The sequence below is a fragment of the Canis lupus genome, chromosome 1, assembly GCF_003254725.2.
Source record: "Canis lupus dingo isolate Sandy chromosome 1, ASM325472v2, whole genome shotgun sequence".
Taxonomy (NCBI): domain Eukaryota; kingdom Metazoa; phylum Chordata; class Mammalia; order Carnivora; family Canidae; genus Canis; species Canis lupus.
Genome location: NC_064243.1, coordinates 40740463 through 40763776, shown reverse-complemented (window position 1 = coordinate 40763776; position 23314 = coordinate 40740463). Strand labels below are relative to the sequence as shown.

At 45.4% G+C, this 23314-nt stretch overlaps 1 protein-coding gene and 1 pseudogene across 4 annotated transcripts in view; one reads left to right on the top strand and one right to left on the bottom strand.

Annotated features, from left to right (window-relative positions):
- Positions 1-23314, bottom strand: part of PPP1R14C (protein phosphatase 1 regulatory inhibitor subunit 14C) — an 86277-nt gene that overhangs the window by 29469 nt on the left and 33494 nt on the right. For all 4 annotated transcript variants that reach the window (XM_049115763.1, XM_049115671.1, XM_049115735.1 and 1 more), the window contains exon 2: positions 576-659. In XM_049115763.1, the coding sequence (XP_048971720.1) occupies positions 576-659 (84 nt within the window). The remainder of the gene's footprint in view (positions 1-575; positions 660-23314) is intronic.
- On the top strand, positions 14611-14817 carry LOC112645771 (U4 spliceosomal RNA; annotated as a pseudogene).

The window sequence follows — 23314 nt, the reverse complement described above, 5'->3', positions numbered from 1 at the left end:
AAAATGATAGATTTGACCTCCCGTGGGAAGGGAAATAAATGTTGTATTGCTCTAGACTAAGGAAACATCTCAACATCCATTGTTGTACTGGAATGCTACCAGGTGAACATACTCTAATGAAATGTCTTTTATTATGTTGTAAACAATCTTATCTAGAAATTTATTTCATACATGACATAATCCACAACTGTGAGACTAGAGTCCTGGACTTGGGTACTCCAGTTCTGGCTCAGCACCTCGCCTTCTCATACAACTGTGGAGCATCACTTCCATTCCTGGCAAATGGATTTCTGGAGGCAGAACCAGCTCTTCTTCCAAGAAGACGTAGCTACAGAAGCTCATATTCATTAGGTGGTTTGAGAACTGACTGTAGTCAAGAACTGCTCTACCATCAGAGATGCAGTGCATGAGAACAGATACCTAGCACTACACTGCTTTCCTCTCAGCAAACTGCCATTGCTCAAGTCCTTGTGGTAACACCACAACAGGGCAGGATCAGTGTATGCCAGACTTGGAGATCCAAGTGGATTCAAGCATCCATGACTGGCAAGTTCTAGATTTTGAAAGCTGCTTACCCGTAATTTTAAAGCTCTCTCTTCTTCGCTGTCTGCATCAAGTAGATCATCAATGTCAATTTCTACTTCTGGCATTTCTTCTTCCTGGTTGGGCGGGGGCGGGGGGGCAAATGGGAAGGCATTCTATTTAGTGAGAAGTCATATTGCACCAAAATGATTTAACTTAAATAAATGACTACATCATCAATTAAGGGGGGGAGATCAACAATTAGGGGGAAGGAGAGACCAGAGGTAAGAGGAAGGAAAGAAGGAGAAGGGGAAGAGTAGGAGAAAGAGAGAAAGAGGGGAGAAAGGAGAAGCCAGAAGAAAGGCGAGGAAGATGGGGGCTGGGGTAAGTGGAAGGAAGGAGGGGGGGAAGGAAGGGAGGGGGAAGAGGGAGCAAAGGAGATTTAAGAGTCATGAAGCAGTAGAAAGTAATATTTCAAAGATGGAAATTTCCCACATTCTGGTAGAAAACTACAATTATTAATATACCATGGGACTCAGCATATTATAGAAAGAGCAGTGAGAGTTGCAGTTTCCTACCCAACCTCTACCCTTAGCGTGGTGGCTTTGACCCCAGTTCCTGACATAGAGCTTCTAAATGCCTTAGGAAATTCTGAATTTCCCCAGGGAAATTTCCTGGCTGGTAGGAACATCTTTAGTCCTTTTTCTTTTTCAAAGATTTTATTCATTTATTCATGAGAGACACAGAGAGAGAGAGAGAGAGGCAGAAACATAGGAGAGGGAGAAGCAGGCTCCATGAAGGGAGCCAGATGTGGGACTTGATCCCGGAGTCCCAGGATCACGCCCTGAGCTGAAGGCAGAGGCCCAACCACTGAACCACCCAGGCGTCCTGGAACATCTTTAATCCTAATGAGATGACTCTTGGTGGGCTTTTAGGGGCTGGTCATAAGAAAGACCAAACCATGATTAATAGTTTAGAACTTTCCACCATATCCCTGCCCCCTCCTTCCTGGAAGGAGAGAGGGGCTGGAAATGGAGGTGGGTACAGATGTGGCCTCTATCCAGGCTGAGGTTGCTGGAAGGATCCCAAGGCTGCACTCTGTGATCAGGATGCTGCAAAAGACCACACTGGATGTGCATGTCCTTTCCTCCCTCCATGGGTACAGCTTCCCTGACTGCCACCCCTGACCCCCATCCATGCTGGTGCTCTGTCACTCTATACCGCCTGTGCCCCACTTCCTATTTTTGTGCGTATGTGAAATCCTGGATAAAAGGAGAGTCATTTAGGAAGCCACAAACAGATGGTGGTACAGCTCTCAAGGGTCTACCAGACTTTCCACAGTGAAAGGACAGGTGGGGACTGAAACACCAACAAAGAAACCACTAGATTATAAAACAGCCAGCAGCCCACAAACACAGACCACAGCCAGAGACCTGCAGTGTGGACAGAACCTGCAGGGAACCTCCCCAAGCCAGTAAATGTCAAAGTAATCCCTTTGGTCCCTGGAGCAGAGCCCAGCACACACTGGGGTGTAAATTTGGTTAGAGATTAATTCTGTGGATTAATCCACAGTACACTGTGGCTTTAACAACTACCATAAAAGGCCAAAACACCCACAACCAGTTTCAGCTGGTTCTAGAAAAGCTAAGCAAAAGAGATAAACCCACAAGTTCCTATCGAAATGATCTATACAGAATCCTCCTCAGTTTCTCCACTCCTCCCCCAAAACAGTCCTTTGGCTTTGGCCATTAATATTTGAGGTGGACACAAAGTATATATTTAAGTCAAGGTTATTAATGTACTTGAACACAGGAAGTGGGACATAGAACCAGCTCAAGGAATCACAACCAAGGGAAGCTTGGCATCTGCTATTCCTCAATACACTAAGTAAAGAACGTTCTCCTCAGAACAGTGCAGCAATGGGTCTCCCTTCAAACATTCAGCTTTGATGCCCTGCCAAAGTTGGTCAAATGGGCCTTCACTTGTGCAGCAATGCAAAGTCCCACCCATGCAGGAAGCTCTCCCTCAGGCATGACATGTGACCCATTTTCCCCAACCTTCAAGATCCAGGTGAAGTTCACTAAGATGAAATACAATAAAAAATTCAGTTGCTCAGTCACATTACCCACATTTCAGTGCCCAGTGGCCACAGGTGGCCCATGGCTCCTGCACTGATGTAGAACCTGTCATTCCATTGGATAGGACTGACCTGGAGTCCGCTTAGCCCCTGGCCCAGATACTGGGAAGTAGAGCTTCCTTCCCTCTTAAAGGAGTGTGGTGGGAGTAAAGAAATGCCCAGCACCACAAGGTCACGAAGGGTCACTTGGCTTTCCAAGTGGGAAACTTGATGCAAATTGTCTTTACCAACTAATTATAACAATCACTGGGCATAGACACTCTCTACCAACCTATGATCCTTCTCGTTGCCCCTCACACACCCGTCACTGGCTAAGAGGAATCTGAGCTCAGCATACACCAGGAGTGTGGCATAGGGGTGTGTTCTGAAGGTCAGTGACGCCAAAACCAAAGCCCGGGGACACAATGGCATAGAGACGTGGGCCATGGAGGTACATGTAGGAAAGTCCTGGGGAGCAAATACTGAGCCAGTATCACATATTGAATCCCATGTATATTTGGTATTTACAATTTACAATGAGGAGTGTAGAAATATTCTACATTCAATTGACATCGTCTTTAGCTCTATTTAATGTATACAACAGTATCACTGAATAAAGAACTTTAGTGATAGATGACATCATAGACAAGGGAGTAACCACAGCCACATCTCTCTCTGATGTGCTAGAGTTTAGTTGCATTTGAGAACTTCACCACATTAAAAATAGATCTCAAAACAGTGGTTATGGTGAAAGTAAGTGAAACAATCTCTTCAAGGTCCCTGGGCCAAGTCACCAGCTAACACATCCCTGCTTTAGTCAGAGGCCTTCCTGTTGGCACCCACAGAACAAGTCCCTCGATCATGACCACGCATCTTTCTGATCATACATCTGTTAAGAATCCACTACATGCAAGGCATTGTGGGTCACATACTGTGAGACTCTGTCGGGGAGGGACTGTCAGTCTCGGCTCCAAACAAAATAACATGCGATGGCAGCAAAAGAGAAAGACAAAACCCAAGTGCTTTAGTAATTAATGGAAGAGAAGACTTCCACCAAGGGCTGCCGAGATGGGTTTCACTAAGGAGTGTGTAAGGTGGCCATGCAGAGTGGACAGGGTTGTGGGGAAAGGGAGAACAGCCACAGAAAGCAAAATGGTACACAGGAAGCAAAAATACAATGTATGTCGTAAACATGGAGTGTAGAAAGGTCCTCGGCCTGGGAGTCAGACGCCCTGTGCTGCCAATTTAATGCCTATGGTGAGCAGACAGGTAACAGAAATGTGTGTAAGGCTGCCCGGGGGTGCTATAGGGAGGAGTGGGGAGCACGGCAAATTGGAGAAAACATGCCCCCAAGAAAGACAGCACAGAACACTCCATTCCTGCCCATTGTGACCTTCCTTTTGAGAACACGTGCTTAGTGCTGCCAGATTTTCTATCTTTTCAGGAGAAGCTGAAAATACAGATTTTAAATAGAAAACTATCACATTATTTTAAAAGTTGGTTAACAATTCCTGAAAATACTGTCAAGGACAAAGTCCATCACACTGCAGGCAGCAGTCTTCCCTCATCCTGCAGAGACTAGCCCACGGAAGGTTCTAGAGCAAGGGTAGGAAATGCTGGAAGGGGAGCCGGCCGATTCGCAGGGCCACGAGCAAGGGGGAGGAGGTGGGGAGATGAGGAGGCTGTGGACAAGCACACACTCATCCCAGCGTGAGCCACCCGGGCTTGAATGAGTTGTGGCAAGAACGAAAAGATGTTAAACCGTGAGTAACAGGGAGGGAAAACAGATGGCATTTGTTGATGAACTGGGCAGTGGATGAGGGAAAAGGAAAAGGTAGGAGAAGGTCTACGTTTTGAGGCCAAGAGGTGGTGGAGGAAAATGCGGTAATAGGGAGCACGTCTGGGGCCTTGAGGGCAGTTCACAACCGACAAGCAGCTCCGACCTAAGCCATCTGCGATACCCTCTCCCCGCAGTGCAAGAGCAGACGTGGGACCCCCACGCAGCCACCACAAAGGGACACATGGCAGTGCTGAGTGGCAGAGTCGGGCCTGTGCAGGCAGCAGCTGCAGCCTGGAGCCGGCGACCACGGCTGGGAGCGCACAACAGGCCCGGGCACGAGGATGCACTCATGCCACCCACGCAGGCTCCCGAGGCACGGCCGGCCTGTGGCAACACACACACCCTCGAGCACACACACCCTCTCACATGCACACGCACACTCACGCACAGACACGCACTGACACATATGCATACACTCTCATATGCACATATGCACATACTTGTACACACTCATGCACACATTGTCACATGTGCATATACTCACATGCACACACTCTCACATACCCTCTCCCATGCACACACACACACACTTTCTCACATGTGTGTGTACACACTCATATACCACAAGCACACACACTTCTAACTTGTCAGAAAATTTATACCATGAACCGTGTCAAGTGTGGTGTCAAATGTGTTTATATTTTTAAGAAATACAAATGCTCGCTTCTCTCCACAGCAGTGATGGGGGCGGGAGTGCTTGAGCTACAACAGCTTGAAAATGGATTATGGTTTTCCAGCTCTGAGACACACAGCCTAACGGCTCCCTGGAAGTGCCAGAGGCTCACAGTTGTCAGCAGTCTCCATCTCCAATAGGGACGTGAGTGCCCCGGGATTAGAGCCTGTGACCCTAGGACACGGGGGCAGTACAGGTGGAGCAGTTGGGGCAGGGGTGGGGACCGTCTGTTCCCACAGCCGGCACCTCTGAGCACTCGCCCTGCTGCAAGCACACAGGGGAAATGGGCTTAGGAAGAACCTAAAAAGAACAGAAGTGAGTTGAATCTGAGGGATTCCACGCGTTCCCTATGAAAATATTTACATTCCATGTTTTCACTTTAATGACAATCCCAAAAATTTCTGTAAGCAAGCATATTTATTCTAAGAACCATCTGGATGACCATCCTCTAACCTATAACTCCACTCTGTGTTTACACATTGGCATCAAGCAGAATTACTTTAACTGTCATGGGCTAATGAAGAAAAAGCCAGAGATTCAATACCAAATAGATTTAATACCCATTAGATTTATACCTCAGTGACGTCTGCACACCAGGTGAAGCCAGAAGACATCTCTCACAGGACACGCAGGGACAGGGCTGTGCCTCCTTCCTAACCTTGAAAAGAGTGACATTAGCCATCACACTAAATTCACATGGTGTGCTTGGATTCCATTGGCTGGGTGCTTTATGGCTAATTTGCAATTTCAATTTGATTTTATAATTGGAAGATAAGTGTGAAGAGTTATACTTGGTCTTAAGTGGTACCTATTTAAATATTATAATATTAAATGTTTAAACCAGCCCTGGAAACTGCAAGAAATCTTCTCCACTGAAAAAAGAGCCTAGCCTCCCCTACAGTACATCATTGTGGAATTTCAAAACACTGGGGATGAGGAGGAGATCCTAGAAGCAGGATTCAAGAAAGGAAACAGGTCACACATAGGCAATCAGAGAACTGGCATCATCAGGCAAGAGAGCAGTCATTTCAAAATCCTGAGGGGAAACGATTTCCAAACTGGATGCCTCCATGTCCACAAACTGCCAACTAAGAGGCAGAGAATTACCACAGATATTTCAAGACACGTCAGGTTTTACATCTTAATATATCTCTCTCCCTTTGGGGCACTCCGAGGGGCTGGAATAGGATGGCTTCACAGGGAACCAAAGTGGGGGAAACAAGTGTAGGTCATCCTAGCTCCAACACCCTTGGTGAGTGGTATGATACCATGCTACTAGTATTTCCCTAGTACCTACTTATTTTAAAATTCAAATAAGCTTCTGGGGTTGAAGCTGGCTCAGAGACAAACAGCAATATCTCCCAAACTCTTCCAGAAAGGAAAGAAAGAAAGAAAAGAAAGAAATGAAAGAAAAGAAAGGAAGGAAGGAAGGAAGGAAGGAAGGAAGGAAGGAAGGAAGGAAGGAAAGAAAGAAAGGAAAGAAGAAAGAAAGAAAGAAAGAAAGAAGAAAGAAAGAAAGAAAGAAAGAAAGAAAGAAAGAGAAAGAAAGAAAGAGAAAGAAAGAAAGAAAAAGGAAGGAAGGAAGGAAGGAAGGAAGGCAGGCTAACCAAACTTTATCCTGTAATGAAGGGATAATTAAGATAATGTCCACAGAGGATGCTATTCTTCTTTTTTTTTTTTCAAGATTTTATTCATTTATTTGAGAAAGGGAGAGAGAAAGAAAGAGAGAACACGCAAGAGCACAAGAGCAAGGGGAAGGAGAAGCTGACTCCCCGCTGACCAGGGAGCCTGATGTGGGCTTGATCCCAGGACCCTGAGATCACGACCTGAGCCAAAAACAGACGCTTAACCAACTGAGCCAGCCAGGTGCCCCAGAGGATGCTATTCTTGCCACCCAGAAGAGCAAGTCTGTACTTCCCTTTATCCCACACACCCCACAGCTAAAGTTCATTTCTGGAACACTCAGACCAACTGCCATAGAGAAGGGAAAAACCACAAGACATCCATTGTCACCACTCACATTCACCTAGCACCCCACACGGAGCGTCACCCCTTTCCTCTTGGTCAAGAAAACATGATGTGATATGAGTGAGCAATACTGATGTTATTTTACAAACACCATAAAATGTTTTAATTTGTCAATAGTTTCCTTGCTTGACTTAGTACTTTTTACTATTATCATTAAGCAAATGACTTGTGACACAGCTTCAAGTCATAGAAGCCCAGGGAAGAACTGTTAGCCTAACAATCAACAATACAAAATGAGTAGCAACTCATAGATAGAAAGATTCACACTGCTGGTCTTGTGAGATTATTCTAGAACCAGGCAGATCTACAGCAAAAGCTAAGAGTACAAGGCAGATCCATGCAACATCTATTGACTGAATACCTACTACCCACCAAGCACTTTCTAGATGCCAGAGAGAAAGAACAAATAACTGACAAAAATACCTGTTCTTGGGGCACCTGGGTGGCTCAATGGTTGAGCGTCTGCCTTTGGCTCATGTCATGATCCCAGGGTCCTGGGATGGAGTCCCGTATCAGGCTCCCCATAGGGAGCCTGCTTCTCCCTCTGCCTGTGTCTCTGCTTCTCTCTCTCTGTGTCTCTCATGAATAAATAAATACAGTCTTTAAAACAGAAAAAAAAAAACCCTGTTCTTGTGGAGATCAAACCCCAATAGGGGACAACAGACAATAAACATGTAAGTACCATATACAGCATAGCAAATGGTAATAGATACTTTGAAGAAAAAAACAGGCACAGGGGAGGGACAGGGAATAGCAAGGCTAGAATTTTACAGAGGATGAGAAAAACAGCTGAATAATAGACCTTGAAGAGAGTGACAGAAGCCATGTCGATGTCTGGAGGAAAACATAGAGCGGGAGAAGCAAGTGCCCAGGTGTATCAGAGAAGCTACGAGGAGCCAGGGGTCACTGTGGTAGGCTTGGGGTGAGGCCCCCCTAAAGACTGACACGTCCTCTGAGAGAGAAGCTGCTCTGAGCCTGGGCACAGTGGTGACGTGATCTGATTGACCTTCTGAAAAGAATCACCCTGGGCTGTGGGAGGCATGGGCGTGAACAGAGTCCACGTAGGAGGCAGCAGAATTCACCTGGTAAGAGACAATACGACCTTAGACCAGGCGACAGTAGCACAATATACATTCTCTTCTTATTTGGGTCACAGCTAATCCAGACCTCGAAGAGCAGACTGCACACACGCAGCTCCACGGGTTCCCGAGGCTGGCGGGGCTAGAGCATCCCACCAGGTGTGGGTATCGGGTGCACACCTATTAAGCAGGAGCAGTAGGTGAGTACATTCATGGGCGGGAGCCACTGGGACACACACTTAGGGACTGAGGGCCAGCATTTGGGTGAGGAGGTGCCCAGGCTGAGAAAGCTAAGGAAAGGAGCTGCGTGGGAAAGCAACCGAACAGCACAGAGCCAAGCCAGGGAGGTGCTTTCTCAGACCTGAACCCCGTTTCCCGTCCTGCCCCCGCCCCATGTAAATTGTTCCTCACTGAAGGGCTACGCCAGGCTGGCCTCTGCCAAATCTCTGCCCTTCCCAAATCCCAAGTGTAGCAATTTATTTTCACAAATGAATATCTCTGGAGAGAGAAGTATAGCTCTCCAGACATGGATTTTGGGGGTTTTTTTGGTTTTTTTTTTTTTTTGGTTTGTTTTTTTTTTTTTTTAAAAAGAGGACTCAGAGTCAGGGTAGAACACAGGTGTTCTATGTCCTGCCCTTGGTCTCAATAGTTCATGAAACCACGTCTTTCTGTGATAAAAAGGACCCCAGGGAGTTTAGGTGAATAGAGCACAGAACGGGAATCCAGGAATGAAAGTGTCATCTTCCCACATATGCCCCAGGCTGCCCTGCTTCTCAGCACAGATGAGACCCCTTGCTGCACGGAGTTGGAGAGAGACCCAGGTTCAATTGCATTCCTGCCACTTACAACCTATGCGAGCTAGAGCAAGGTCACTCATGCTCCTAACCCTTGTTTCCCACGCCTGTAAAATGGGGACAAATACAAAAAGCCAGCACAATGGTGCCTGGGCACATCGCACAAGCTGAACGATCAGTAACACAACCTTATATGTGGCTAAGGTTTCTGAGCACGTTTGACCAGCTGATCCTTCTTTTTAAAAATTTAATGTAAATGTCTCTTTCAGGGCATCTTAGACTCCTTGTGCCTGAAAATTGCAAGTAAAGACCTAACACATCACCAACTTGTTCAAAACCACAAGGATTAAAGGGAGGGGAGAATATAAGCAAAACCCCCCAGCGGCAGAACTTTTTGGAAACACCAACACTTTGCTCTGCATTTCTGCGTCTGAGCACTAAACATGTGCAGCTGGTCATGAACAACGCCAAAGTGACAAGAAAATCAGAAGCTAGTAACCTAATAAGGTATTTGAAGATAAGTGAGAGCTAAGGCAGTTCATAGAGATGGCAAGGACAGGCTTCTTAGCCATGGCATAACGGGTGTCCCGAAGGTTCTGGTTACACTGAACAGACAGCCACTATCCTCATGCTATCTGGGAGAGAATAAAGGGCTGTTCTGGAAGAGAGGATTGGTGTCACCCAAGGAGAGCAAGAGCCAATGGGTGCACAGCCTGTTTCTAAGAAGTCACACTTCGCTGCATCCTGCTTCCCATCCATTCAGTAATACGGCTGAGACTGTCTTCTGATAGAAGATGATCAATACCCACCTTTTTAGAAAAACTGCTTCAGGGCCAAGCAGAACTCTCTAGGCTGGAAACACTCAGACCCAGGGTGTCACAAACACAAGTGCCTGTGACAGCTCAGTCCTTTATTATTATTATTATTATTATTATTATTATTATTATTATTTATTTGAGAGCAAGAAGGAAAGAGAGAGCACAAGCAAGGGGAGGGACAGAGGGGGAGGGAAAAGCAGGGAGCCTGATGCAGGGCTCAATCCCAGAACCCTGGGATCATGACCTGAGCCAAAGGCAGACGTTTAACCGATGAGCCATGCAGATGCCCAACAGCTCAGTTCTTAGAAGAAAGTCTTCCCACACCATCAAACCCATTACCACACTGCTCGCAACTGAATCATTCCAATGGGAATCTGGGTGACCAGAGCATTGGATTTCCAGAACACAGAATACTGAATGCGGACGTTTGCCCACCTCCCACCTTGGGAAAGCTCCTAAATCTGCAATGGTTAAATGTGTTCAGGGCTGACAGGTAGGCAGAAGACTGAGATGAGGCGGAACCACCATTAGGAAGAGATGCCAGGTACTGAAAAGAAGGTGTGATTCCCATATGGAGCTCGCCAGGTGCAGACCAGCAGGTGCGGTCCACTTGTGGTGTAAAAGACTATTGTTGAAATAGTTCTCAAGCCACCAAAAGACATGGAGGAACCTTATATACGTATTGCTAAGTGAAGGAAGCCAGTCTAAAAAGGCTACACAGCATATGATTCCAACTATATGACGTTCTGGAAAAGGCAAAACTATAGAGACAGTGGAAAGATCAGTGGTTGCCAAAGGCTTGGGGGAAAGGAGGGATGAACAGGTGATGCACAGGGCACTTCAGGGCAGTGAGATCGTATGACATTGTAATGGTGGATAAATGTCATTACTGTCAAGTCCCATAGGAGGTACAACACAAAGAGTGAACCCTAATGAAAATTCTGGAGTCTGGCTAATAAAGAACTATCAATATTGGCTCATCAGTTTTAAGAAATACACCAGAGTAATACTAGCTTTAACAACAGAGGGCGTCTGGGTGGCTCAATTAGTTAGGCATCTGCCTTCAGCTCAGGTCATGATCCCAGGGTCCTGGGATCGAGCCCCACGTGGAGCTCTCTGCTCAGCGGAGAGTCTGCTTCTCCCTTGTCCCCTTCTCCTGCTCTCTCTCTCTCATAAAGAAATTAAAAAACAAAACAAAACAAAACAAAAAACTTTAACAACAGGTGAAGCAGGGGAAGGGGAGGGGATGCCAAGAGGGTGTATGGGATAATTTCCACTCAGGTACCTTCTAGGGTACAGTGAGAGCTCCAGGCCACCCAACAGGACATTCTGCCTGAGGAGGAGAACTTGCCAGAAGTTCCTTTCATTACCTCCCTCATACAGGAGTAGAGGGAGGGGAGAGAGGAGCTCTTAATCTAAGGGCCACACTGGGATCAGAGGGCAGGTCCCTGGGCACCTGGGCCTCACTGCCTTTGGTCAAAGTCCAGTCTCAGAAAGAAAGGACAGCCCCCCCCAAAAAAAAGTGACTTAACCAGCGCTTCTGTGTGACATGAACAGACCAAAAGGAGCACTGCTTCGTAAGCAATTCCCATGATCACTTCCATGTAATGAGTGCTACTCCGCATAGGCAACATCACCATTCCAGGAAGCGTGGCCCATGACCCCTCCTCCCTCTCTCCCCCTCATCTAATCCATCATCAAATCTATCAATTCTCTGGCTTAAATGGCTTCTGAATCTGCGTTTTTACCTCTTCCACTATCCCCAAATCTACGTTAAATCATCTCTTGCCTAAATTATTACAGTTCTCTCCCAACTGCTGCCACATATCCATTCTCATCCTTTCCTCTGTCCAATCTCCACTGAGTAGCCAAGGTAGCAAATTTAAGAACACTGAAAACCTGCTGAGAACCTTTCAGTGATTTCCTATCAGTCTTAAAAACCAAAATTTCTAGCACGGCCTATGAGCTGTGCTGGACGCCAGCACCCCCTGGCCCGTCCCCAATCTCTCAACATGCTACCCATCTAGGCCTCCACAGAGCCTTTGCACATGCATGTGTGGCATGCTTTTATTATCTGAAGTCAGCATCACTTTCTAAGGGAAAAAACCCTTGGTCTCACTTGTTCAAGGTCAACCTCCCAACCCCTGAAACTGTATGCCTAATACCACGTGCTTCTCTGTTGCATGTACCACACAGGTAAAAATTTACATTTGTTGGTGTCTGTCCCTAATCTGTAAGTCCATAGGGCAGTGCCTTTGCACAGTGCCCAGTAAACCCTTGATAATCATTCTTTAAATTCAGGAATGAACAATTCACTGAGTTAGGTATTATCCTCAGCACTATTTCACAGAATTGTGTGAGTATCTAGACTTGGGGGCTGAGGGCTTTGTTTCAAACTCAGACAACCTGACCCCAATATGTACAGCCTTGTGCCAACACATGTGCCATGCCTTTCAGAATGCAGCAGTGCTGAGCAAAAGATTTGTTCCTGCTGATGTCAGTGACTTTGGGAGTAGCAAGATAATGGCAGAGGCCTTTCAGAGGTGCTGGGCGGTAGCCAGAGAGCCCTCGAGGCACTGCTACACAGTCAAGGCTTCCAGCACCCCAGCCCATCAGAAATAGCCAAGGCACTCACCAATCTGGAATCCAGGAAGTGATTCCAAGTTTCCATGGAACACGCCCTTTGTGAAATACACATGAATGGATTCAGGGCTTTACGGCCAGTTTGGGAATGACTATCCATTTCCAGAGGACATGCTAAACCCCAGATGGAGGCCTGAGCCTCACCTGTTACAAACATGGTGGAGACGGTTTATGTAAATACTGTTGTTCTCTGCGCCTGTCCCAGAGAAGCCCATATCCACACCTGCAGATATGATCCAAAGGGACAGGCCACCAGGGTCTGGGCAAAGGACCAGTGTCTGTACTAGTCTACACTACCTACTAGTCCACAGTGGGAAAGGAGTGCTCCCAAGACTGGAAACAGGAACCGGACAGATCTACCCTGGGGTGCCAAGGATAAACCTTAAGTCTTAGGCAGGAAGGATTCAAGATTATAGTAGACGGAAAAAAGGCCAATTGCTCCACAGAAGCAAGTAATTAGAATCCTGACATCTTGAGAAATGGCTGTGATATATTGCCAGTCTCCTGAGGCTAAAAGAGAGTTTATTTAAGATCTGGTACTTTGGAAACTTAACTGATTTTTAATTGTAGGTCTAGTAATTTTTTTTTTTTTTTTTTGTTACTGCTCTCCTATAAAAGGACTCAATTTTTTAAATGTCAACTGGCTTCAACCATGACACTGAATACTCTGGGTGTACCTGAAGAGAATGTTAAAGTGTCCCCCACAGGACTCAATGGGGTAGCACAAAAGAAATCAAAGGTGTGGAAAATTCTAGGCGTGTGATCAAAGCAGCAGGAATGAGTCAGAGTTCCTTCTTCGACTGTTGACTCCCCACTTGAAGGCCTACTTCCAAAGCACTCTGCAGCTAGAAGCAGGAAGTTCTCTTTCTCAAGCCATGACTCACAGAACACCTGCCTCAGGAGTCCCTGTGCAGCCCAGTGAAAATGCAGATCCCTGGGCAGCCCCAGAGCCACTGGACCCCAACGTGGGAGGAGGAACTCCGAGTGTACACAAGTGACAAGAGCCACAGAGGATTCACAAACCAAGAAGTTTGCAAACCACTGCTTCGGAAGGTTTTGAGTGTCTTGCAGAAAGGGAAGACATTCCGTGACAGCAAGTGAAAACAGGAAGGAGGAGTCACTACTCCTCACATATGGTCACTGATTTCTGCTCCTCATTTAGAACCTTCATTCTACATTATGGGCTGGGTGCTGAGGGTTCCAGCATTAACAAGACATTTGACCGCCCCCCGCCTCACAGTTTGGGGAGCAAGACAGAGGCAAATGGTGGAACCCTGCCTGGCTGTGGAAGCACAACTCAGTCACACAAGTGAGAACCGGCTGTTTCATCCTAAGTCAGAGCCACAAGAGAATGGATCCCTGCCCCCAGGCCACTGTTGCTCAATCACTGCTCATCTCTGCTTCTCCTAGGCCCTCTGTGAACAGATGGCACTGCTGGGCTCACCTGAGTGCTCCTTGGCTCCTGCTGGGGCCTCCATTTTGAAAAGGACTCAAAAGACCCATCTTTCTCTGCGTTTGTAATTGCCCAGGTCTTACACACAGGATGAGACGAGGTCAGTGGGAATGTCGAGGAGAAACAAAGTTCTGGCACGGGACCGAGCCCTTCACACACCTCTCACCAAGGAGCAGCCCTCCTCTCCCTGCAGAGGGCGGGTTTCTGGCATCCTGTAGCCAGAGCACATGCAAAACCCGAGAGCCAGTCCTCCTCCTCCTAGCCTGTAGCAACAGGGAGACAGATGTCATAACCAGATTGTTTCTACACTGGAAAGCAATGCTTCAACCACTTGGATACCCACCACCAGACACCCCATAACAGTCTGGAAATCAGCAATTTGCCAATCCTATAAAACAATCCTTTAACTCTAGGGCCACCTGCATCCATCTCCCTAATCTCCCAGATTCCAGGCAAGCAGCCAACACTCAATACAATTCAAACACTTACTGCCTTCTACACACCAGCCAAGTGCCTTCTGGAGCCAGAGATCCACTGGTGTGGATCTCCTGGGAGTGACCGCCAATGCAAGGAGGCACACGGCATCACTTCCTAGATAAACACCAGGAGCTAGAAGGTCAGTCTTCACCTGAATTGGATCCGTAAGCTTTGCGCAGTGGCAGTATCATAGCTAATGAGGTTTATCCAAGGCGCAGTTATTGCTAATTGAATTGGATCTGTAGCAAGTCCTGCTTGAATTCAACAGGCCAGAACTGAGCCTATGGCTCTCCTGACTTTTTCCACCTATCCTTTCCCTCTCTGAGATCTGAGGAAAGCAAGTACAGGAGGTAATCCTTGCAAACACTGGAGTGAGATTTGAGCCCCCCGCCCCCCCCCCCCAAGGTTATGTGCCCGGGAACTAAAAGGGTGAAGCAGGTGAAGCCAGTGGCAGCTGTTCGAGCCTCAGATTGTGGTGGGTGGGAGGTTATGTTTATGGGGGTGGGGAGGAAAAAAAGAGAGCATCCAGACCTTCCTTGTGCCTAGAAATTCTCATTGTCTTCCAAGATGCTCTCAGCCCTGATTAAGACAGAGTTTCACCTTTGATTTCAGGCAAGTAGCACAAAATAGAACTCCAAAAACGCCGATTCTGGTATTCTGATTCAATCTCAAAGTAAGCTTCAGCTAGGAAGACGGCAAGTTGTTACCTCATCTACATCTGTCACTTTTGCTACTGGAATAGACACTCATTTTAGAACACAAGTAACGGCAGATGCACAGAAAGGGATGCCATGCTTTATTTTTAATTTCTACAAGCCAACTGATTGAACTACAGATCTATTTTTTAAAGGAAAAAAACGGTGGCCAATAACAAAGGTGCAAATGCCTTATACCGATCTACATTTTTATTCCCAGAAAGAGGTGTTACATGGTCAAGTATGTCCCAAAATCTTATTTAATTTTTTCCGGGCAGGGAACAATTTGGATTAAAGATGACATACTCAAACAAAAAAATAAAAATAAAAAACAAAAGAATCCTTGGAACAGAAATGAAGACTCAAGAATCTGATGCCCGGCTCCTCTGCTAACTTTTGACATAAATGAGAGAGGAAAACAGAATGGCTCACACCTAGTGGGCATTCCATAATTGTCCGTTGAGTGACCGACTGCATGATTTATTCTGAGCCCCAATGGCTCTTTGCACTAGCAAGCTAATTCGATTGTTATAAAGGCAAGCAGGGTTGACGATTTATGACTGCCCTGTTACCCCAAATGACCATAAATCCTTGCCAACCTCTAGGCTGTTCCAAGCAGCCCAGTTAGTAGTTCAGCAGCCATGATAACAATATATTGTGATGATTCCCTTCTGAAGGCTTTGGTGGTACTCTTATTTAGAAAGTGAATGTCTACCACGACTACAGTCCTCAGCCTCTATACCATACAACAGGAGAATCTCATTTCTCTACTCACAGAGACAGGTCCTGCAGCCCAGACAGGGCCTAGGCTGAAGGATCTCAAGCCTTCTATCCCAGTATCCAGTGCACAACAGGGGATGGGCTGAAGGTCATTTGGGATGACCACTGCCCATGACCTGACACTGCATTAGTACCTGGATCTCCTGTCCTCTGGCCTCCCACAGCTCTGCAGTCATTAGCACATTAAATTTCATCATGATCACTAGCCCAGTATAACCCATCAAGGTGCGTATCTGTTGTCTCTGCTAGCAAACGAAAAGCTCCTTGAGGGCAGGGACTGTGTTTTGTTTATTTTGTAAGCCTTATGTGTATCCAGCCCACATGCATGTGCAGTGAATTTTTATTGAGTGAATAAACTGAAGTTCTCACCAAAATAAAATACTTAGGCCTAGAACTACCTTTAGACACATTTTCTAGAATACTGAGGTTAAGAATAAGAGGAGCTCATGTAAATGCATGAATACTTAATTTCCTCTTGAAATTGACCCAGAATTGGAGATAAAGTGGTCATGTAGGTTTATGTAAGACAGGCTATAAATAGCAACTGCTCTAGGTGTATAAGTAAAGAAATGCAGAGGGAAAGTAGACACATATTCTTTTTATAACTCTTGCCTTCATCGACCGAGAGACGAGACAGACAGCCTCTTGGATCAATTATTATATTTATGAAATGGCTCAGTCTCACCTTTAAATTTCTTGTCAATAATTGTATTCAATGTGCATTAGTACTTAAATGAGTAGACTTTCCCCTTCACTCGCTGAGATGCCAAAGAATAGCAAATATCTACCCCCAAGCAATTTTTTTAATTTATATTTTTTATTGAACTTTAGTCAACTTGACATACAATATTGTATTAGTTTCAGGTGTACAACGCGGTGACTCAACATTTATATACATTACAAAGTGATCGCCATGGTAAATGTTGCTACCATCTGTCACCATACAAAGTTGTCACATATTACTAACCATATTCCTATATGCTATACGTTGTATCCCTACATGTTATTTATTTATTTTACAACTGGAAGTTTGTACCTTTTGCTCCCCTTTACCTATTTTGCCCATATCCCACCCCTCCCCATCCCTACCTTGCTCTAGCAACCACTGCACTGTTCTCTGTATTTATGAATCTCTTATGGCCTTCATTATTGTCCATTTATTGTGTTTTTCAGATTCTACATATAAATGAAATCCCAGGGTATTTGTCTTTCTCTGACTTATTTCACTTAGCATAACACTCTCTGGGTCCATGGCAAATGGCAAAATTTCATTCTTTTTGTGGTTGAGTAATATTCCATTGTATATAAATACCACATCTTCTTCATCCATTCAACTACCAATGGACACAGGCTGCTGCCATATCTTGGCTATTATAATCAGGGTGCAATGTACATAGGGGTTGGAGGGCTAATCCCTGAGGCTACCTCTGGGTAAATTTAAAAGTGTGAGAACCAGCAAAGGGCCTGGAAAAAGTTTGGTGGCTGGAAAGCCAGAAGAAGAACTTGCCTTAAGGAGGAGGGAATGAAATCCACTGCACCAAACCCTGAAAGTAAGACAAGGACCAAGCCTAGGGCATTGGATTGAACAACATGGAAGTCATGGTTACCTAACAAAGCAGCTTTGGAGTAGTGCTGGGATGGAAACCAGAGTCAGTTCAAGATATAATGGGAGACTGGGACTGGGTTTGGTGTTTAAGAATGCAGTCATCCCACCTACCGTCTGCAGTTTCAAAAACCTGTAGCCACCTGCAGTCTAGAAGCAGATGACCCTCCTTCTGACCAAGCAGCAGAAAGTTAAGAGCAGCCTAACACTATGTCACAACATCTACGTCACTCGCCTCCCCTCATCTCATCACGCAGGCATCATATCAATTCACACATCACCAGAAGCAGGGTGAGTGCAGTGCAATAAGATATGGTGAGAAAGAGAGAGACAGAGAAAGACCACCTCCACAGAACTTTTATCACAGTATATTGTTGTAACTAACTGTTCTATCTCATTATTAGTTCTTGTTGCGAACCTTTATCGTGCCTAACATATGAATCAAACTTTACCACAAGTAGGTATGCATAGAGGAAAAAGACTGTACGTGCAGGGCTTGGTATTGTGCACAACTGCAGGCAGCCACAACAGGTCTTGGAATGTACCCCTTGCAAAAGAGGGGGGCTACTGTGTCAAAAACGTTCTCAAGGCGTTTTGAAGAAAAGGGAAGGGTTGCTCACTGGAGAAAGTGCAATCAAGAAAGAATTTTCTTCTTTTTTTTTAAGGATGAAAAAATAATGGCATGTTTATGCTTTGCAGGGAGTGAAAGATGCAGGAAAGTGAGGAGAAATTACCAGAACACTATCCCTGAGTAGGCAAGAAGGGCAGAGTCCACTGCAGAAGTGAAGGTGCCTTTCCTGGGCTGCAGGCAGCTCATCTACAGCACCAGGAGGTGAGCAATGTGTGTGGAGCCTCCAATTGCCCCTATTTTCTCAATGGGAAACAGACGTTAAGCCAAGCACACCAGGGGTGTGGCCCCAGCTCTGCCAATCACAAGCTGTGTGACCTGAAGCTCTCTGCACCTCTATGTCCTCATCCCTAAAATGGGAATAAATAACAATAGGACTTTCCTCGCTGGGCTGTCCCAAGGATTAAACAGTGTGTCCTTTGCCTAACACACTGTCCGCCCTTCTAGTAAATGCTTCACAAACGAGAGCTACAATAAGTCTGAGGAAGCCAACAGCTGGCCCTGGCGGGAAAACAGATCAGTCTTTGTCCAAATTCCTTATCATACCTGAGCAATGCCTTTGTCTACAGAGCTCAAAATATAGGTTTTATTACGCAGCTGTTCAGGGCTCCTGGCCTCTGTCCAGATGACTGCTTAGTAACCACCTGATCTACACACTCTAAGAATCAGTAAATCAGTCCCAGAGCAGCAACTATTATGTCTATTGATTAATAATAAAAAAGACAAAGTCTTGAACCACGAATCAGCTATGAATGAGTGACTTAGAGCCAATGTGTTTATTTTAAGAAAACTGTATAAAACACAAATTATCACCAAGTATGACCCTAGGTCTCGTCAAGAAGTACAAAATTGGGTAAGACGGTCCTCTCCTTTTCAAAATAATAATAGTTCATATTAGTACCACTGTAGCAGGCACTGTGCCAATAACTCTTCCAATCGAGAGTTTAATTATTTCTCATCTCAACGCTTGTAGCAGCTGTTATTATTACAAATGAGGACATGAAGACTTTGGGAGGTTATAGGATTTGTCCTGGGTCAGGCAGCTTGACCTAAAGGTGGTTTGAACCAAACTATCTTTCTTCCCTCTTCAACCTGAAAGCAAAATGGGAAACTAAGATTCAGCTAAGAGCCCTGCTAAACAGTGACCCTGGGGATCCCTGGGTGGCTCAGCGGTTTGGTGCCTGCCTTCGGCCCAGGGCATGATCTGGAGTCCCGGGATCGAGTCCCACATCAGGCTCCCTGCCTGTGTCTCTGCCTGTGTCTCTGCCTCTCTCTCTCTCTGTGTGTCTCTCATGAATAAATAAATAAAATCTTAAAAAACAAACAAACAGTGACCTTCTTGGCCTTCACCTTCCTGTGGCTTCCTGGAGGTGTTCTGGTAGGAGGGGAGGAAGTAGGGGACTGGAATCCAGAACAGATCTCTGTGATTCAATTCAATGAACTAGGATGAAGCGGGGCAGGGGCGGGGGGCCGGTGCGGAGATGGGGTGGTCACTGTAAGATTCGGTAGAGAACCAGTCAGAATTAAGATTCCAAGCTTTGGTTGGAAAAGTGTCTGTAAAGGTGTCTGTGGCTTTCAAACTCTTTCCAGAGGTATGTGGGGAAAATAAAGTATTCAATATTGGTCTGAAGAAAGGTATTAAGGGTTCCAAATAGGAGGGGCCCAGAATGTGAAGTCAGAAAATGTTCCCACTGAAAGAGAAGCTTAAAACAATCAATATCAACATGATGAGCTTAGCCACCACCAGAAAGCCCTCCGACATACAAAATGGTTTGGTAATATATTGCAGATGAGACTTGGGTATTTTCCTAATCCTCCATGAGAAGACTCGAACTGGTGCCAAATTTAATCAGGGACACTAGGTATCTTCCTTATCCAATCAAGAGACCAGAGTCCCCCCTCAAATCCAATAACCATGACCATGAAAAATGGGATGAGGATGTCAATTAAGTCATCAAAGAACACAGCAAATCTTCTCTATCGCATTATGACCACTATCTGAGTGGGCACTGTGTCAACAGAAAGAAATATAGGGCAATAGGGAGTGAACGCAAGACACTTTAAATGTATCGCTCTTCATCTGGCACTTTTGGGGGGAACGGATTGCACAGGCCCTCAAGGATTGATTTCAGTTATATCCAGAAAAACTAACTCAAAGAAGTGGGAATTTTGTGAGCGAACAAAGGGTAATTAAAATATCCTGTAAGGAGGTAGCTCCCTTTGCTCTGTTCACCACCAATCAAGCTTCTGATCTCCATTCTTGTCTCTCGGTTACACTGCTCACCAGGACAGCATGCCCCCAGCAAAGGACCACTGTTGCCTCCCTGCTAGACATCACACCCATCCGCTGGCAGGTCCTGTCAATCCTACCTCCAAAGAGCACTGCATGGCCCACCTCACCCCATCCCCATCGCAAACACCTTGGTCCAGACCACATGACCCCCTCCCACCTCCTAACTCTCTCTTGACCTTTGGTACTGCCAGCTCAGCTTCCCATTCCCCACACAGCAGCCACACAGGTCGTTTCAAAATTCTAATCTGCCTTCAATCATTCAGGAACAAAATTTACAGGTTTCAGAAGGTGCTGTATACACATTTGTCTGACCATCTGATTAAGCTATTACCAAAAGAAGGAAGATTTGAATAAATAGATTATCTCACCATAAAACCAACAAAATCAAAAGTTGATTAATCTGTTCTAAATTAGGAACCCTTAATGCTTTAAGTCCATACATACAAAGTTAAATTCTGACAACAAATTGTAGCAATCACCTAATGAAACAAATAAGCCCCCATAATAAACAGATCTCTCTCTCTCTCTCCCTCTTCTCTCTCTCTCTCTCTCTCTCTCTCTCTCCTGTGACTGAATCTGTGTTAGAGTATAATATTCTACTTTAGTTTTCTCACATTGCTAAGTTGTCTGTGTGAGTGAAAAAATACTGGAGATGATCAGATTTAAATGTGGTTATTCAGTGTAAAATATAACTTGAGGTTTAAAACAGAAATACTGCAAAGAGTAATTAGTTGTGGAAATGTAAATCATACCATGAAGAAAGGCATGTAAAAAATAATGAACAAATCAAGCATAAGTTAAATTTTAAAATTCAAGGCATTTTGTTTTGAGGCATCTTTGAGCTCGCCAAGCAGACACTATAAGCAAAACTACTCTACTGAGATGAAAGAATTTATGGGCAACAAGTTATGGTCACAATTAAATTGTGGCAGACACGGCCAAGGAATGCTGAAGGGATCTCGTCCCTTTATGAATCTTTTGATGGATGAATGCGTGGGTATGGCAACCAGTAGGCAGCAGAACAATGTGGGAATGATGGTAATGGGAGGAAGCAGTACCGCTATCATAGAAGACTTGGCTTGAGCATAAACAATGGTTGTGTTCACAAGCAGTATCAACTGTTTCTGCACGTCCCCCTCCACAGCACCTGTTTTGCTAGGGTATAAAAATCAGGTTGTGCACATTTTCATTTTGAACTGTTTTGTTAAATAAGCTTTTGTAATAGTAAATAAAATAAATCATTCCTCTGCTTCAATGCTTTCTAACTAAGCTTAAAATTCTGACTCCCTGAATTAACCCACAAAGTTCTCCAAGTCTCCAGCTTCTGCTGCCATATGACCTATAATGGTTTCCCATCCTTGGCTCTCCTCCTTACCCCAGGCTAGCTGATTTCTCAGCTTTCTAGAATCTTCTGGAGGGGGCCCTTCCCTGCCCCCTATTTCTCTTCCTTATTCTCTGGAGCACTTCCCTTTTCTTTTCTTTCTCTCAAACCACTATCATTTTGTTCATTAGCCACCCTACCATAGAACCATAGAACCCCAGCTCCTAGCTCAGTGCTAAGCACAGAGGGACCAGTCCCCCAATGGCTTATTTATGCCTTCTACGATGATTACTGAAGCACGAGCTTATCTACACAATGACAGCCTACATAAGAGTCAGGATTAAAGGCCACATAAACCCCGAACACACAAAAGGTCTCAGCAAAAGCCCCATAAAATAATCAAGTTAACTGAGGGACTTTTCACGTAAATCACTCCCCTTGGGGGCCCACCTCTAAATTACTTAGGACATTTTCTTTTCAGACAGATAGTTATTTCCTTCAAAGTGGATGAGTTAATTGTTCCTGAGAGCTTTGGTAGACCATGATGAAGGAAATCTCTATTTGTTAAGCTCCCTGGGATTAATGTCTTTTCCCCCTGACTAAATAAAATAATTATTTTAAATGAGGATGGAGATGTGGCATGGAACAATTCTTTTGAAAAGCAACAGTAATAATTAGGCAATACTTCCTTTACCAGCAAAAATCACTCTCTGGCCACAAGTACTCTAGCAGCCCCTTCCAGATACACGGTAAGTCTGTTTTGCTTCTCCCTCTAAAGTTAGATATGGAGTAAGATTTGCCGTGGCCAATGAACTAGGAGGTAGGAGTGATGTGTGCGCTTTCTGGTGGAAGCTTTTGGAACCATTGGGTACCTCTCAGGGCCCCTGCCCTACCTTGCTATAGGAGCATGTTTCCAGATGGACTCTCATGGGTCTGGGACCCTGACTGACGGTGAGGAGCAGAACCCCCACACCAGTCAACACTGCATACACAGCTTGAATGGGAAATCAGATGTTATTATTTTTAGCTGTTGAAATTTTGGGTCACTCCTGACTACAAAACAACCTAGCCTATATTGACCAACACAGTGAGCTGATTTGTCATTGATCGCCAGGATAATAAATGATCATCAGGATCCTATCATAGACAGGAAGCTGCAGAACCACCACGCAACAGCAGCCTTACACAGTGGAACCTGGAATCCCCAGGAGGGAGCTAGGTTAGAACCTCAACATCTTCCAATCAACAGGTACTTATTGGTATGCATTATCCATCAGACAGTGCACTAAGTGTGAGGGATACAGTGAACTGTTGCTAGAAAATGCCTATGGGTGCTGTGAGGTGGGTCCCCCCAGCAAGCTGAACAAAATCAGGAAAGCAATGAGGTGGCTGGCAAGGCCAAGAGTACAGAATTTGTGGCCTGGGCCTCCGGAGGAGCAGCTGTGAATGTGTATGAGGACAGTGTGGGTGACTCAAAGATCAGAACTATCACAGGCACTTTCCTAAGTGCTCCCATGCAGTCACTCCCTGCATCCCCCCCAGAGCTCCATG